General features: G+C 40.0%; 1 protein-coding gene across 3 annotated transcripts in view; it reads right to left on the minus strand.

Moving 5' to 3' along the window:
• Positions 1-909: 909 nt before the first annotated feature.
• The window catches only part of PAFAH1B1 (platelet activating factor acetylhydrolase 1b regulatory subunit 1), a 32,961-nt gene continuing 17,350 nt past the window's right edge, over positions 910-16,520 (minus strand). For all 3 annotated transcript variants that reach the window (XM_086624899.1, XM_086624900.1, XM_086624901.1), the window contains exons 3-11: positions 14,718-14,802; positions 11,418-11,492; positions 10,207-10,413; positions 8,099-8,267; positions 5,787-5,889; positions 4,785-5,013; positions 3,199-3,300; positions 2,426-2,582; positions 910-1,124 (exon numbers count right to left, since the gene is read on the minus strand). In XM_086624899.1, the coding sequence (XP_086481025.1) occupies positions 1,051-1,124; positions 2,426-2,582; positions 3,199-3,300; positions 4,785-5,013; positions 5,787-5,889; positions 8,099-8,267; positions 10,207-10,413; positions 11,418-11,492; positions 14,718-14,802 (1,201 nt within the window). In that variant the 3' untranslated portion in view covers positions 910-1,050. The remainder of the gene's footprint in view (positions 1,125-2,425; positions 2,583-3,198; positions 3,301-4,784; positions 5,014-5,786; positions 5,890-8,098; positions 8,268-10,206; positions 10,414-11,417; positions 11,493-14,717; positions 14,803-16,520) is intronic.

Here is a 16,520-nt window from a genome sequence, read left to right on the forward strand (position 1 = left end):
GCACAACCTCATTTTCAAAAGGGTTTTCAAGGAGGCACTAAAGAAATGAAGAAACCTTTATATACCCCGACCTCCTGCAAGTGAGTAAGAGGGAAGTGTACTTTGATACTGTTGTGTAAGAGGAACTGCACATCTCTAACAAACATTGAAAGCAAACAGCAAGCTGTACCATGGCAGTCATTTGGGAGATTAAGCTCTAGTGGAAATTAGATCACTAAATTCTAGTGGGATGGATGGACAACTCCTCCTGGAAGTTCGTCTAGCATTTAAAAAAAAAATAAAACAAAATAAAACAAACAAAAAAAACACAAACAAAAAAACACTTAAACTTAGTTTAACAGCACAGCTTAGCCACTGAATGACCAAATAAAAAATAAATACATTTATCACATCAGCTGCTACTAAGATTTGTTGTCTTATTTCAGGTTTACAGTTAGTTATATAAATATACCAACCCTTGTGTGATAGGAGGCCAAAACAAGTGTATTCTGTTGATTTGGCAAATGTTTCATGACAAGTATTCCAGAGTTTAATTAATTTCCATTAATTACATATAAGGTTCAGAAGATTCTGAATCGCAGCCTTATTATCTAGTATTCTTAGAGAAGATTTATTAAGCACACTTAAGTGATGTTACATAGATACACATTTCTGAAAGAGCCCTACAAAACTTTTCCCAAATGAGGTCACCAATTCAGGCACCAACAGACAGCAGAAAGAAAAACAGGTATAATTATCCGACGTAGAACGACACTGTCAACTATTCAGTTAAGTGCCCTATTTCAATTATCCAGCTTCTGCCTTCCTCGGTCTGATGTGACCAATGCCAGCCCATGTTCTTAAACCTATGGTACTTCTAGACAACGTATGTAAATTTACAGTATACAATTTGGATTCACCATGCATGAATACTTTGTGTGTAACATTTAATAAGCTCAATCTACATCCAGAATAATTTACATGAAAGGACAATATTTATTTAAACAGAGCTCAATGGGTAACCATGGTATCTGAGTGCATCCAGAGGAAAGGGGGTCAATGTGAATTCAATCAACGGCACTCCCACACTTTTACTGTTTGATCTACACTTCCAGTAACCACATACGGTGCCGTCTTGTGGAAATCTGCGAGGAAAGAAAAGCTTATGTTAAGAATGAATCCAAAACTTCCCTATTTTCCACTCTCACTGCACATCATTATGCTTTCAAAAAACTTGATACCAGCTCAGAAACTACATTTCAAAGCTCATCATGCCTGTAGGTTCTGAAGGCAAATTCTCTCATGCTACAATTTTGTAAAGTGTGAAAAATCTGCTTTCAGTTCAGTTATAAAGGGGCTTCCGTGGCAGAGAAATCTAAAATTTAAATAAAGTTATAGCAGAGAGCAGTCCAGAACATCTCAAACTGATAAAACCCTTGAACACTACCAGAAGACAGAACTTCGTGTATTTACATAAGAGGTATTCAAGAACCAGAAGTCAAGAACTTGACTTTTTCTTTTTGCTGTAGACAGTACAGGCTGTGAGCGAGCATTTAAAAAAAAAAAAAGTAGTAAAGTGTACTGTGTCTCAGGAGACCCCCAAGTATTTCATATACCCAAATCAATTTTGCACCAGGCCAGCAGACAGTACTGGGAGGTTTAACCAAGAGGAATCAAAAAGCCTCCTGGTGTAGAAAGGGTTCAGCAAAGCAATCTGCCAACTGCAGCAGCCAATTCTAAAGTTGCCAACCTATGCTAACAGTGTAATGCTCTTCAACTCCTAACTTTGCTTTGCTCCTTTCTGATCAGCTGTCTTCAATTTCAGAGCGAAGTCAGAAACACTGCGTTTTGATGGAAATCTTAGCAGCCAACTCCAGACCCGCTGCTAAACCAGCTTACAGAGCTCTACTGAAGCACCTACAGAACGCCAGAGGAGCAGAGGAAGAAACAGCAAAGATGCCAGAGTACAGCACGCTTTGTTGAATAGGGAGGAGTTGGTTTGCTTTGGTTTTGTCAGGGCAGGAGGGAACTAACACCCACCAAGATCTGCTAATACCAAAAAGGAATGCCTAGGAATTCAAAGTATATTTTTGTCTGACCGTTTTGCTTTCACCCCCCCCCGCCCCCCTTTTTTTTTTTGCTGGGCAGGCGTTTGCAATACAGCACTCCCCAAATGTCTACACACTCTGTGATGAAAGGTTCCAGAGCACCCTGGCAGTTAATGTCTTTATCCAGTGTGCAACACTGGCAACAGGGTGGAAAAATCCAGCACACGAAATTCACGTCTGTCCTTATTTGATTAAAATACATATAGCACAAAACTTCACTGGAATCCAAAACGTAAACGTCTGTCTAGCTTGGTGCTCAAATTCAGCTGGTGAAGATGGAGAAAAATCTGTCTCTCTGGCTCTGTACCTTGCAGTAAGCACTGCCGAGCAATACCTACCCAAAGAGGTAACAAAGTGTTCGTGCGCATTGAGGGTTTTCATGCACCGTTTGTTCTTGAAGTCCCAGACACGGAGAGTCTTGTCATCAGCACAGCTCAAAATAAACTTTCCCCCAGAATGGAACAGAACGCCACGTACCCAGTTATCATGGCCCACCTTGTGCACAAGGAGAAATCAGTGAGCAGATGCGTGTGTTACGGCTAAGCATCCTGAAATTCATGCTATGGCAAACAGAGTGACTCCTTGAGTTCCTGCAGGGACAGCATTTAGCTTTCTAAAGCCTACTAGAACTCAAAGTTTATCTTCAGTTTCTATTATTACATCTATATCAGCAGCACCAACAACGCCAGTTCCTGTCCTTGAGGGCAAACAAACAAGTTCTCATGTGATCTGCACCGACTCTGCTCCCCACCCCAGCACCACCATGCAGCCCAGCCCGACCGCAGGCCGGAGAACGGCAGTCCCCAGCCTGTGGGAAGACAAGGCGTTGGACAAACACGACGTTTTACAGAATTCAGATGATTATCAGCGTTTTTGTACGCAAACCAAGCTTCTCATCACAAAAACTACACTGCAGTACTCCTGCATTTATACTGTATATTTTGAGATTCTTAGTATTTCTTAGCAATGACAGGATCTGAAACAGAAGTCATTAAAACCGTGTATTTTCGATAACTTCTCTTGAAAACATAAACATGTCAGGTAAGGCATTCCATTAAAACTGGTTTTATACAGGCAGCCATGACCATGAGAAAAACACCAACGAACTTACAAGTGTCATAAGGCACATGCCAGTGCTGATGTCCCACATCTTAATGGTCTTGTCTCTGGATCCAGACAGCAGAAAAGGCCCAGGCTTGCCACTCTTCTTAGTCTACAGAAAATTATGTTTCAGGTTACGGCATATATGTGGCAGGGGGGAAGAGGAGGGAAGAAGCAGACCAGGTCTGAGTGCTATTTCTCAGTAGAAAAATTAGATGGTATGACAGCTTACAGTTAATAAACACGCAGTGCCAAAGCTGAGTCACGGGCATTTTGTTACCAACGCCAGGAGAAACAAACAAAAAACAGAAGGAATTAAAACAATCTGTTGAAAGAAATGGTTGCACATCCTGCGGATGAACCAAGTCAAGTAATGCTCTGAATCCACACTTGCCTACTGCAAGACATCCTCTTTTAATAGCAGACAGAGTTCAAGTACAGTCAGACATGGCAGCACAGAAGAGTAGGGAGTGCAGACATACCTCTGTGTTCTCATTCTTCATACAAAGTAACGAAGCAAGTTTAAGAATTTTTGAAAGGTTCCTATTCTGAACTCACTCCTGGTTTTAATCATGAAAGTATGAAAGAAAGACTTAGTTCTCAACTCGAAATGTTTCCACTGCGAAGTCAACACAAACTGGCCGCCTGCTCAGCACTGAGCACCGCAGTGATGCTCCCCGGTGTCAGACCAGCAGAGGGCAGGGGGACACCACTTCCCAGTTACCACTGGAGAGGAAGAGAACAGCTGGAAGTGGGTTCTAATTACTTTTCATTAAGAGATTATAAGGGTCTCACATAAGGATGCAAGTAAAGTTTGACTGAAATAATCTGTCAAATTCATCACTAGACAGATCCCTGTCTTCACTGTGTCTACTTGTCCCCTTGGGTATTTGTGTCCTTTTTGAGGAAAAGGGCAAGGCAGAAACGCTTGGGGGTTTTTAGCTAAGACATTAATTTCTAGTTCATTTCTTCTACACTTGGTCATCCTTAAAAGGAAATTTTTGCTGACCTTTAGTAAGCATTTCTTAAAGATTTAGTAACCGAACCAGAGAAGATGTATCTGTGATCACACAAATAGGGATTTATTTTTCTTAAAGAACGTTTTCTCGTATCATTAACTTTGTACACTAGGAGATGGCAGTCAAAGCTTAATTCCAGCGCCACACGCCCAAGGCAGCTTCACTTCTGCATTCCTGACTCAATGCTTCCCCCTCACACCTTGCAATTGCTCAGCATCCTTTAATCTTCACATTATGCCAAGTAAGCTACCTTCCACATTTCTTTGCTGAAATATGTGAAAGTGGTCCCACGCTCAACCTTCTCAGAAATAGAGCATCTCTCCAAAGCTCACTTTCATTAGTGCAAAGGTAGGGTCCTACCATTAAAAACCACAAAAGCATGGATCCTGTGAAGCCAAGATGGAGGATTAATAGTACACCAAGTCTGCTCAACAAAAAACACTCTTTACACCCGCTATATCTGCCAAGCACTTTGAGAACAAAGCCTAGTTGTTCTAAATACTATCCATAAGTTCTACAGAGAGCACAGTCAAAAATCTTACTGCATGTGCTTACTTATTAGCATTGGAAGCATTACCTCTGATCCCGTAGCTTCTGATATGGTGGAGTACGAGCTCTCGGGAGCCCAGGAAATGCATTCTACCACGTGCTCATGTTCTCGGAGCTCAGCTTTGCATTCCTTTGTTGCTACCACCCAAACACGAACTGTCTGGTCATTAGAACAACTGGCAATTAAGGTGCCATCCTGGTTAGGCCGCACCATGCGCACCCATTCTCTGTGACCCGTGAAAGTCTTCACACAGTAACTGTTCAAAAAAGAGAAATACAGCACAAGTCAATTAACACTGCAATAAAACCACCGTGCATTGCCTTGGAAATCTAAGGATGCTTGACCTACTCTTACAAGTTAAGATACAATATTTCAGCATGCACGTGTCCATCCTAGATGGTGATGTACAAGGCCATAGAAGAGTCCATGGAAAGAAGTCAAAGTGAGAAAGAAGTGACAGCTAAGAATTGGCAAAAGGTAGAAAGCAGGGAGCTTAGGGAAAAAAATGAAGCTGACACGACAGCTTGCATTAAATAGGTATTTTAAGAACAAGTAGAGATTTACAGGCCATTTAGATAGCCTTCACCGACAACTTTTAGCATATGGACGGATTTGAGAGACAACTGATGAATGAAACAAGCAAGATAACAAAATAATAATCAGGAGACACCTTGAGCTGTGTCAAGACAGGTAAGAGATTTCTCTTCCCTCCTCTCATGCTGCCTTTAAACTTGTGGTTAACCACTGAATTTATATTCCTACCTGGCCCTGAGTTACAGTATTCTGCCCTCAATAGCTCCCAGAAAGATAATGCCAGTCAGCTTTAATTAGCTGGTACAAAACCCTGCAACCCTGTGCTTAAGGACTGAAGGCAGAATCCTGAAGTGAATTACTCCGAAAGGCACAGTGTCACCCCTCCATTCCAATCATGTTTGCTGGCGTTCAAGAGTGCCGTGGCCCACGTTCCCACGAGCAGTGGCTGCCGCTCCGTTTGTACAGGCACTGACGTGTAGCCACAAGTGCACTTACCCTGTCTGGACTTCCCACATTTTGATACTTTTATCCCTTGAGGCAGAAACTATATGATCTCCATTGGGCATGATGGCTACTGAAGAAACATTATGATCATGACCTGAAACCAAAAATCAAACCTTTATTAAGTGGTAATGTAACAGTTTTTACAGAGTACACAGGACTGGCTATTCATTTATCCTGGGCACGTAGCTATAGCAGTAGTGCATGTTTTATGGAACAATCTTTACACGTAAACTTGAGGTTTTATGAAACAACCATTTCTATTTTTAGAAACCACAGAGTCCAGACATTAAGCATCCTTTAAAATTTCTTTAGGGTGTTTTAAAACCAGACACGCACCACTGCAAGCAACACTTCTACACAGCTACAAAGCTGGTAGTTTAGAAGAGAGCTGCTACAGTGACTGCCTTTCAACTTGTCAGCCAGGTCTGATGACAGCGTGCTGATGCACTCTACAGATGTTTGAGCAGAAAACAGGGCTTTGAGAAGCATGCCAAACCTCACTGCAGAAGCTTGATGCTGAACAACTGAATGTTTCCAGACACCTGATACCAGTTTTAACAAAACACTGTACTGCACAGATTCAAGAACCAACTGTCTATACACAACAGCAACTTCTACTACCGTCGAGAGATCCGAGAGGAAGACAATGCTGCGTCAGGAAACAGCATCCGAATCATTTTCTTAACAAACTCCTCACAAGCTCGTGTGTGTGGCTTCAGCTCCTATTTTACTCACCCCACAAGCAAAGGGAGATAACACGCTCTGTAAAGACTGTCCATTTCCAGTATTACAAAAAATTACAACTTAAGCTTTCCGAAGTGGCTGGCAGACACCAGAATTACCTCTTCGGAAATGTCAGCATTATCCAGAACACACTGTTGGGTAGGCTTTCTTTGACAAGTCCAGTGCACAAGGCTGACTGTAACAGTTTGCATACAACTCATACGCTTGTCGTTAAGCTCTGCAATTGTCCCTACTTAAACTGTCAGGACTAGAAATGAATCTTCCAAGATCACTAGTTTAGAGTAGATACAATTTCTCAACCAATTAGAGGCATTAAACAGATTCCTTTTTTTTATCTGGAGGTCTGATGTTCTTTTTTCCAAAAAGTTAGAGTCATTAAGTTCACTAATAAATTGTCTCTTTTTTTCCTATTGGCAGCTACATTGCATCTCACAAGCCATGCACCTACAATGTACAACTTTACAATTTTAATTTCCATTTTTTCCATTAAGAACTCAAAGCCCCTGGTGAACTCCTACTAAAAAGTAATCACACCATTGATCAAGAATCTGAAGTGTCAGACAACACCAGCTTCAGTGCAAGCATGGTACTTCACAGCTCCTCACTGAAAAGGCTATTTCTTTCTTTGTACTTGAAACTGAGTTGAAGGGAAGTAACCGGCAGCACATGTGAAGCTGGTTCACCTGTGCTCACGTTACAACACCCAGCCCATAACAACACATATAGTGCATGTGTGTTTGTACAGAAATCTTTAAAGACCAAAAAATCCCCCTGCAGCACTACTTTATTTTCTTGCTATCAGCCAGCTGCACCATCTCTTCTTCCTCTACAACAGTGTTCTGTGGTATCTAAAGAACTGTAGGCACAAAAGTCAACAGCTTTCAGTTTTCTTTGGGGTATGTGTGTGTGTTTATTTTCCTAAGTCCCAAACATTCTCTATTCCATACTCACCACTTCTACAAGAAGATATTAAAAGTAAGACAAGCAGCAGTATAAAAATGCTTTTACATCAAGACTACAAAATAAAATAGTTGCTGTCAATATTAGACTCTCATAGCCGTGGTGGTTGTACTTTCCATCTTTCCCCACGGCTTTTGAGCCGGATGCGAGGGGCACATTCATCTGCAACCAGACAAACACGGAGCAGAACGCGGCACAGCACAGAACACCTTTCGCACCAACTCCTTCCCTCCTGAAGCAGGACCTCAGGGAAACGGAAGGGTGAAGAAGGTGGTAATTTTTTACTGATCCATTGTTTAGTAAGCATTTAATTTCTGACACTAAAGCCCTCTAACTGCCATTCCGTTTCAATATCATTATGGGATGCTTCCCACAGCATCATGCATAGCAGATCTGAGATGCTATTTCATCCCATAGACACTAAACATATACCTTATTTACAAAGCACTCAAAGCATCAAAATATCCCCCCACTTTCTTTTGGACAATACTCTTGTTTACTCCCCCTTTCCACAACAGCAGTTTTCCTGGATGAAAAAAAATAATTTAAAAAATCCCTTCACTTTACAGACTGCTACATCAATTCCCTTTGTACCTTACCATGCATAGTTCTGATGCACTCAAAGCCCTGGAAATCCCATAGCTTAATGGTCATATCAGCAGAACAGGAGGCCAATAGTTTGCCAGTGTGGTCAAAGGAAATATCTTGCACAGAGTCTGTATGTCCCTTAAGGGTTCGTTCAAAGTCTCCTGTCTCATAATCCCACACCTGACAAGTGAACAGAAAATCTGTTAACAGCAGCCTATTACTCTTTGTATTCTACAGCCTTACATTTGCACTCTGCAGGCCAGTCTGGCACCTTATTCAATAATTAATTGAGTAAGAGACAAAGACAGACAGCCCTCAAAAGCCTAACAGAAAAATAAGCATTATTTTAATATGATTTTGTTATTTATAAATTAACTGAATTCATGCATCTTGAAATCTGTTTTTCAGCTACTGTAAAGCATTATAAACACAGCAGGAAAATAAGTTCCATTGTATCTAGAAGTCTTAACATCCAATACTCTTAAAGATAAATAAAATCAAGTTAGAAAGCACTAGACAGAACAAGCCCACCTTGTACAGACTGTTTTTCTCCATCCCTTTCTATGCTAGTTCCTTAATTCCAAAAATCCAGTCCGTTTTCAGCTGGTGGGGAAAGCATCACCTTTAACAATCCTCCCGCCCCACCTTTCCCAAGCTTTACTGTGGCTCCAGAACTCAGCTGCTGCTCCAGAACCAAACAGCAAATATTCTGCATACTGAAGAGCAATATTCAGGATGCACGGGTTTAAAGATGATAATCCAAACTGCTCTGAAGAGTTTGATATGCACGTATTACTAATTATAGAATTTGTCAGAGATTAAATAAACGTTTGCAGTTAATAACTGCAAGACAGCACGGAGCCCCCATTTCTCACCTCCTAATTAAGTCAGTCTTCTATCATCTAATGGCAAACAAGCCTTTGAAATAAAACAGGCTCCTACAGATTTTAGCTTGTGTCTCAAGCACAAAACTAGACATTTCATTTTACATTATATGCTAAACAAAACAAACTCAAAACCCACCCAACAACAAAAAGAATCCATCATCCCAATAGACTGCAATCATTGGGAGCAATTAAGCTACACAGCTTGGCTCCAAGAATCAGGAAATTCATCCAGTGCATCCATAAGAGGGAGCAAAACCCAAGCGAATTAGGCTCCTCCATAGCACCCACCAAACACAGAGCGGGCCCTGCCTGCCTGAAGAACAAAACCCACCAACCCTCTATGCTCCAGTCTGCTGCAGAAACAAGAACAGCTAGAAGCTTTTCATGAGCTAGACCTGGGTGACACTTTTTATTTTCATCTTCTCCAACCAGCAGCCACTAGTAGGACATCCTGCATTTTTAGGCACGTTGCTGAATACGCTACTCGATGTGTGCAGAGCAGTGCTTTTCCAAACCACGTCCAAACCAGCGCAGAAGGACAAGACGTATCCTTTATCAGGGCAACTCCCTTAAACCGCGACGCTCAAACGCACAAACCAAAACGCACGATCATGCCTTCATGGGACGCTAAAATGAGGAACTGCTTGCCTTCTACAACAGATCTCCTCATGCCACTGTACCCAGCAATAAAGGCCTATGAAGCCCATTTAAGTTACTGAGAGTCACAGGGACTTGACAAGGCTCACATATCCCATCTAGAATAAACAGGAAGAACTAGTTTTCAGTTAAGAATACAGCTGCATAACCACTTTCACTCAGCTTAAAAAATAATCCCTTCAGATGACTTGAGGCAACTGTCTTCCTCCTCCTCACGTCGCCACTCTGTACACTACGCCACTGCTCCTCTACTGAGCAAACACATTCTTCCCCCTTCTCCCCCAAAAGCAATCCTTTATCTATTTCTCTAGTCCCTAAATCGATACTAGCTTAATTATTTTTTCCTCAAGTCAAAGGAGAGTAAAATACTCTTGTAGATATTAATTGGACCAGCAAACAACTAAAGTTTGTAGATTACTCAGGACATCATACTTGAAAGAGCAGTCCCTACTGAAGCTGAAGCAGAACCTACAGCAATCTCCCACCAGTACAATGCACATCCAGCTTGGAGTAGTGAGGTTTGATATCACACTCCTCTGACTTGCTTAGTTTACTTTTCTGTAGCAAACACATACCTTTATTGTGGCATCCTCTGAAGCAGAGACCATAACACTGAAAACTGGATGGAAAATTACTCGAGTGACAGGACTCCTATGTCCACTCAACGCATACTTCTCTGGAGGACGAGGAATCCACTCTTTAGGGTCTCGTTTCTGACCAAGAGGTCCACCTGATGTAAATTCTTCCTTAGCTTCGTTCAGCTTCGATTCTAATTCCATTACCTACGTTTATGAATTTTAAAGAGACTGTTTATTTCTAGTTTTACACCAAGATCTAATTCACCTTCACTCATTAATAATCCAAACACCAACTGGCTCCCAAAGTCACAGTGAAGCAAAGATTGCATGGATCCACACTGATTACCAACATTCAATAGTGTTAGTATTTCTAAAAATCAAACATAAATTAATCATTTATTCTTTAATAATGCAATCATTAATAATTTATTATTCTCCAACTTCCCAAATATTTTGTCAGGAAAAAACAGTTCTACAAAATCGCATCCACTCAAATACTGCACAAGTATGCTTGAGCTTTGACCAACTACTGAAGGAGGTTGTGTTAACAAAAAGGAATGCTACTTCTGCAAGAATTTTTTGTATCCCTGAGATGACATGCATGTGAGCCAACATCAGAGAAACTGAAGGTACAATAAAACCCTAGGTACATTAGCCTTCACAATAGATCTTTCTTGTCAGCACACTGGTTTTTGTTTTCTTTTTTTCTTTTAATACACTCTGGATCTATTTAAGCATTACTAAAAAGAGTTTTGTACTGTCCACTTGCAGTAGAATCACTTGCACTAATGCACTGGAGTTAATGGTTTCCTCCCGTTAACATAATGGCCAAAGACAACTGGCAGCACAGGTTTTTACCTTTTTTCTGAACCAGTCAAGCCTTCTGGAGACAGCTATTCAATCTTTCCACTCACAAACTGCCTTAAGGCACCTCTTTCCTTCCCACGCAATCCATAAACCCAAGTCAAGACATTTTTAAAAAGGAACTGAGAGGATGTCTCTGCTAGCACCGAGATAGACAAAACATTTTCTACAACATGGATTTAGTTATTTTCCCTACTCAAGTCCTCAAAATTCGTCTTTGAGGCACCATTTTCTAAACCCTGCATTTGTCTGACAAGGAAAACGTGCAACATTCTGTTCAGTGATGAACATTTGCTTTCGGTCGTAACTTTTTATACAAGTAAATCCATCAGATCTCTACTTACCTTCTTTTGTAATCTTATAACAGATGTCCATTTTTTTTCCAGAAGTCCAGCGTACTTCTTATCTAACTCTTCATTCTGAGGAGAAGAATTTAAATAAATTAATAAATTCTAGTTCTAAAGCCTGTAGAAATGGTTCTTCACTGCAGCTTATTTTAATAAAAATCTCTTGACCACGGAAAAAGGAATTCCAGAAGAAGATTATTATCAGTTTTACTAAACAGAAAAAGCACACTCCAAATTTTAATAGCTACAATTTACATACACAGAAAAGAGGAAAACATTTTAAAATATAATTTTTAATTAAAACTACTGCAGCAGTGCAGATTAATGATGCTAGATTCTGCAAATAAAACCCCCAAACTAGAACTAAACTGTTATTTACAGGTTTTCTACCTTCATCACTTGAAAGCTTTTTAAGTGCTCTGCATATCCGAGAACGCTGTGTCATATTTTGTTACAGGATTCCCCCCACCCCTCCGCCCAGCAGACAGCACACATCAACTGCAAGGACCAAGGCACACAGAACTGGGAACTGTTTCTCAGCCGGCCGCCTTCTTCATACCCTCTGAGCAGAGCACCAGGAACTAACGTGCTCCTACCTGCGGAGCTCAGGCTCTGCTGGCTCTGCTCCTTGGTAGCGCTTTTCCTCTCGTGGAAGCACACGCTGTTTGAAAGTTGCACTCAGCTGTCACAGCAGGATTACATACGCTGCATCTCACTTGAAAACCAGTCAGCCCAAACTATCTCTGATTTTATTTTCATTTTTAAAATTGATTAAACTTCGAATTATCACCATAATACTGCATTATTCTGTGTTACCTTCTCAAAGACAAGGTTGAAGAACACTCTCCCTGCACCTTTACTTCAGGAACTGAACCCGAAAGCAGACTACTACACCTGCCCTACTGAACACCACCTCAGTTATTGGAGAAATCAGCACCCATTTTGCAGCTCTAAGGAAATTTTAATGAAGAATAATTTTCTTCTACTAAATATCTTTCTCATTTGGGGTCTAAGGAATAGCTGATGTTATTGTAAAAGGCAGAGGAGCACTCTTTTCTTCTCCCCTCCCACCTACTAACAGAAGAAAGAGGAAGAAAAGCAACACAGAAGAACAAACATCAGAGGCACAAAAGAGTAATTAAATGCTTCACACTTTCTTTCCATGTATAAAATGACAATCCCATCAAGAATAATTCTAAATTAGACTAACAAAGCCATGGGGAAAACAACAGTGGCATAGCTTACTCCATAAAAGCTGTGAGCAGTGGCTACCTCGGTCAGAGACCACACGTTAACCTACTACTTCAGGGGCATTTGTAAAAGCTGGAGTTATCTGCAGGAATAATTAATACAAAAAAATGAAAAACCTTCTTTGTAGAGCTACACTTGAATCCTTCCAATTTACTGAAATAATTTCTGCCTTTTACTTTTTTTTTTTCATTTTAGTATAGCTCCATCCAATTCAGATTTTCTTGCAAGAAAGTCATGTGGAACTTTCAGCAACTGCATTTTCTATTTCCTTCGGGACCATCTAGCCTATTTAGATCACCTTTTTAACCTTTGGGAAGAAAAGACTTAATTAGGTTGATGGATAAAGCAGATAAGGGAACAGTATTAGGATTTTCAATTATAAGTATGGTATTCCAATTTGTCATTTCTACTTATTTATTAGATTCTGGAAGCAGACTGAAGAAATTAAGTCAAACTTCGACCAAGCATTTTGGAAAAAGAACAACGTAAGATTTATAATAAAGGAAAGGCAAGGATTTATCAAAAGTCAGCACACAGAAGTTTACTACTTAATCCAGGTGTCTCCAGAGAAACTTCAACTCAGATGAAATGCACACCACCTATGCTAGTAAGTGGCAAGTTTAAAAACAATGCCAAGAGTCACCTGTTACAAAGGCAAATCGACAGAATTAATTTTCGAGAAATGACTAAGTCACTGGCATCCATACAGTCTGACAACACAGAGTTGCTTACCAGAGCTGATCAACTTATATGAACTACTTAGGCTTGCCCTGCTCCTACACGGTTAACCAACTGGTATGCAAGAGTTTCAGGCAATGATTTAACTACCGACCAATTCCGACCACAAAACAGACTTCCACCATTTGCTCTTTATGGTAAAGAGAGGATAAAAGCTTCCTGTTTCTCAAACATTGCCATGTGAAGTCAGCCTCCAAAGCTGCACAGTCCTACACCATCTCAAGTCTGGTACAAGAGAAGAGTCTTTAGTTTTCTAGTTTTGTATTGCAGAAAGTTTATGCTTTTCTGCAGAACTCTGTGATAAGAATAAGCACAGTTAAGGAAATTAGTTACAAGGGAGGGCTGGGGGAGATGGACACAATCGCAGGAAGCAAAAATTAAATGTGTTAAAATTAGACACCTTCTGCTGAATATTAAGCAGTGACTAGCCCAGGTTGGGAAGAACCTCTTGAGATCACTACGGCCAAACTCCCTGCTCAAAGCAAGCTCAGCTGGAGCAGACTGCCCAGAACTGTGTCCAGTGAGGTTGTGAATATCCCTAGGGACAGAGATCCCACAACCTCTGAGTATCCCATTCCAGTGTTCAATCACCCTCATAGTTAAAAAGTTTTATGGTATGTTCAGATGGAGTTTCCTGTGTTTCACTTTCTGCCTGCTGGCTCTTATCCTGTCACTTGCAGCACTGAGAAAAGTCTGGCTCTGTCATCTTCACACCCTCCCATAAGATATTTAGGAACAACGATAAGATCCCCCTAAATCTCTTCTCCAGGCTAAAGAGTGCCAGCGCTCAGTCTCTCCGCATACGAGAGATGCTCTGGTCCTATATGGAGTTGCTGGAGTTAGTCCACTGAAGGGCCATAGGGGTTTTGTCCTTTTTTTTTTTTAATACCATCTTCTATTGCCATTCTTACACATTCGCGTTGCCTTTTGTTAGCTTTGTTCTCTAGCACCTTTCATCTGGAAGCATCTAGGCCCTCTCAGGACCCGGATCCTTACAAGGCCATTACAGGAAAAATTCAGCATCATATAGCTGAGTGGTAGCTAGACAAAAAACAATGAATACATCAAAAATATGCTGAAGTCATTAGCCGAAGACAAAGGTAGGAGTTTTGCTCTGAAATCATTAAGTCATCCAATGAATATTTTTTAATTTTATGGCAAGGCAATAAGCTGTATATCACGTCTGGTTCTGAAACTGCATGAGCTAACAGGTAGATAATAGATACACATGTTCAGAATGGATGCAAATGCCATAAAATTATAAACTCTCTACTTAAAATATAGATGAAGAATCTTGCTTGAACTCACCACATCTAACTCAGCTTCCTTTTTAAAAACCGAATATGCCTCTTCATAGCCATGAGAACGAAGGTAATCTGCTATCGCTCGATTTCTAAAAGACAAACAACAGTATCTTCAGACACAATTCTGAATAAAAGAGCAGAACTGGGTCAGATTTTTTTTTATTTTTAAAGAAGCACAACTAACACCTAAGTCTTCAATGCAGTACAACACCTACGATTATGAGGTTTGTTAAAAGCCCAAGCAAATTTTATAAATACATTTGGAAAGTAGATTTTGCTTCAAGATGTCAACAGCAGGATACACTTTTTATTTCAGGTTTGGTGAAGAGGTTTTTTTTTTTCCAAGTTACCAAACATTGCAGCAGCATGCATACACTTGTCAAGCTGTATCCTACATAAAAAACAGAGTGGATACAAAAGTGACAAACATATCTACATACTAAAGTTGTGGCTTTATCTTTGAAGGAAAACTATTTGGGGTAGAACAGTTTAAGGTAAAAATCTTACTTCAGTTGAACTTGAATAAAATGCCCAGTTTAAGACAGTGAACCTTAGCTTTGTTTTTCAGAATGGTACAATAACTTTTGGTTAGATTACTGCCTGTGACCAGAATGTACAGTGCTTAAAATTTTAAATTATTCTTCAGAATATTCCACCCTTTGACACAAAATAATTAGCAAATTAATCTGTCTTGAACCTCTCTCTCAGGATGGCATGCATTTTTTTGGACCCACTCATAAAGATTCAGTATTATTCTAAGACTTCTAACAAGCAGTCAGCACCTTTTGTTTCAGAGAACACCACTAAGGAAACCCTGTGTTTTCAAAATTTACTTCAAATGGATAAATATTTTCCAGTTACACACCAAAAAGTCTGCTTAAGAGAAGTAGGCTCAATGTTCTAAACAGATTTAAAGGTAAAATTACTTTCAGTTACTTTATCAGCTTCCAGAAGGAAGTCTAGTTTTGTTTTCTTGTTATCCCGTACTTTCTTGGGAAGGGATGTGTGTGTATACACACATATCCGGGGAGGGAGGCAGAAGACATACACGTACTATAATATTTAAGTAAACTGATGCACAGATACTTTTTAAAACAAAAATCAGAAAGTCATCTACACAAGGCATTCAAGAGAAAATTAATACCCCTTGGTAGCTGAAGGACGAAGGAATAATGACTTTTTGTTCTGAAAAGAATTTCTTTTTCACATGAAAATTCTTCCTGCAGCTTTCATCACGTTCTTCTTTCCCACCTTTTACATGTGTTTAATCTCTCCTCAGACACTCAACTCTAAATATAACTCTGCATTCAAGCAGAAGTTTGAAGTTTCTCCCCATAAACAATATATACCAAGACAAAGGATTACCTCCTCATCACTCCTCTAAAGAAAATCTAAGTCTCTGGTCATTTCCCATTTCCATTCATAACAGTTCATTACTTCCATCTCCCCATTAACACATGTACTATTTGAAGTTTTTACCAGAAACAAACCTTCAGAGAATTGCTAAAAATTGTCATCCTGAACGTGTTTAAACCCCAGAGCTTCTCCAAATCTAATGAATAGTTGTAAAAATCAAAATTTTAAGATAGCTTCTACTCTACTTCAAGAAGCAAAACAACTGTATTTAAGTACACAAAACAGTCAAACGCATGCTCTATTTAATATAAAGGGAGTTGAATCATTACTGGGAAAAAAGGAAGCTGTATTAAAAAAAAAATTGAGAACTTAACATGGACAAGAGAAACACCAAATGCTAAATTATACTTGGTCCATACTTTTAAAAGGAATAAAAAACGAAAAGCAAACC

Source organism: Tauraco erythrolophus, chromosome 21 (assembly GCF_009769465.1).
Source record: "Tauraco erythrolophus isolate bTauEry1 chromosome 21, bTauEry1.pri, whole genome shotgun sequence".
Classification (NCBI taxonomy): domain Eukaryota; kingdom Metazoa; phylum Chordata; class Aves; order Musophagiformes; family Musophagidae; genus Tauraco; species Tauraco erythrolophus.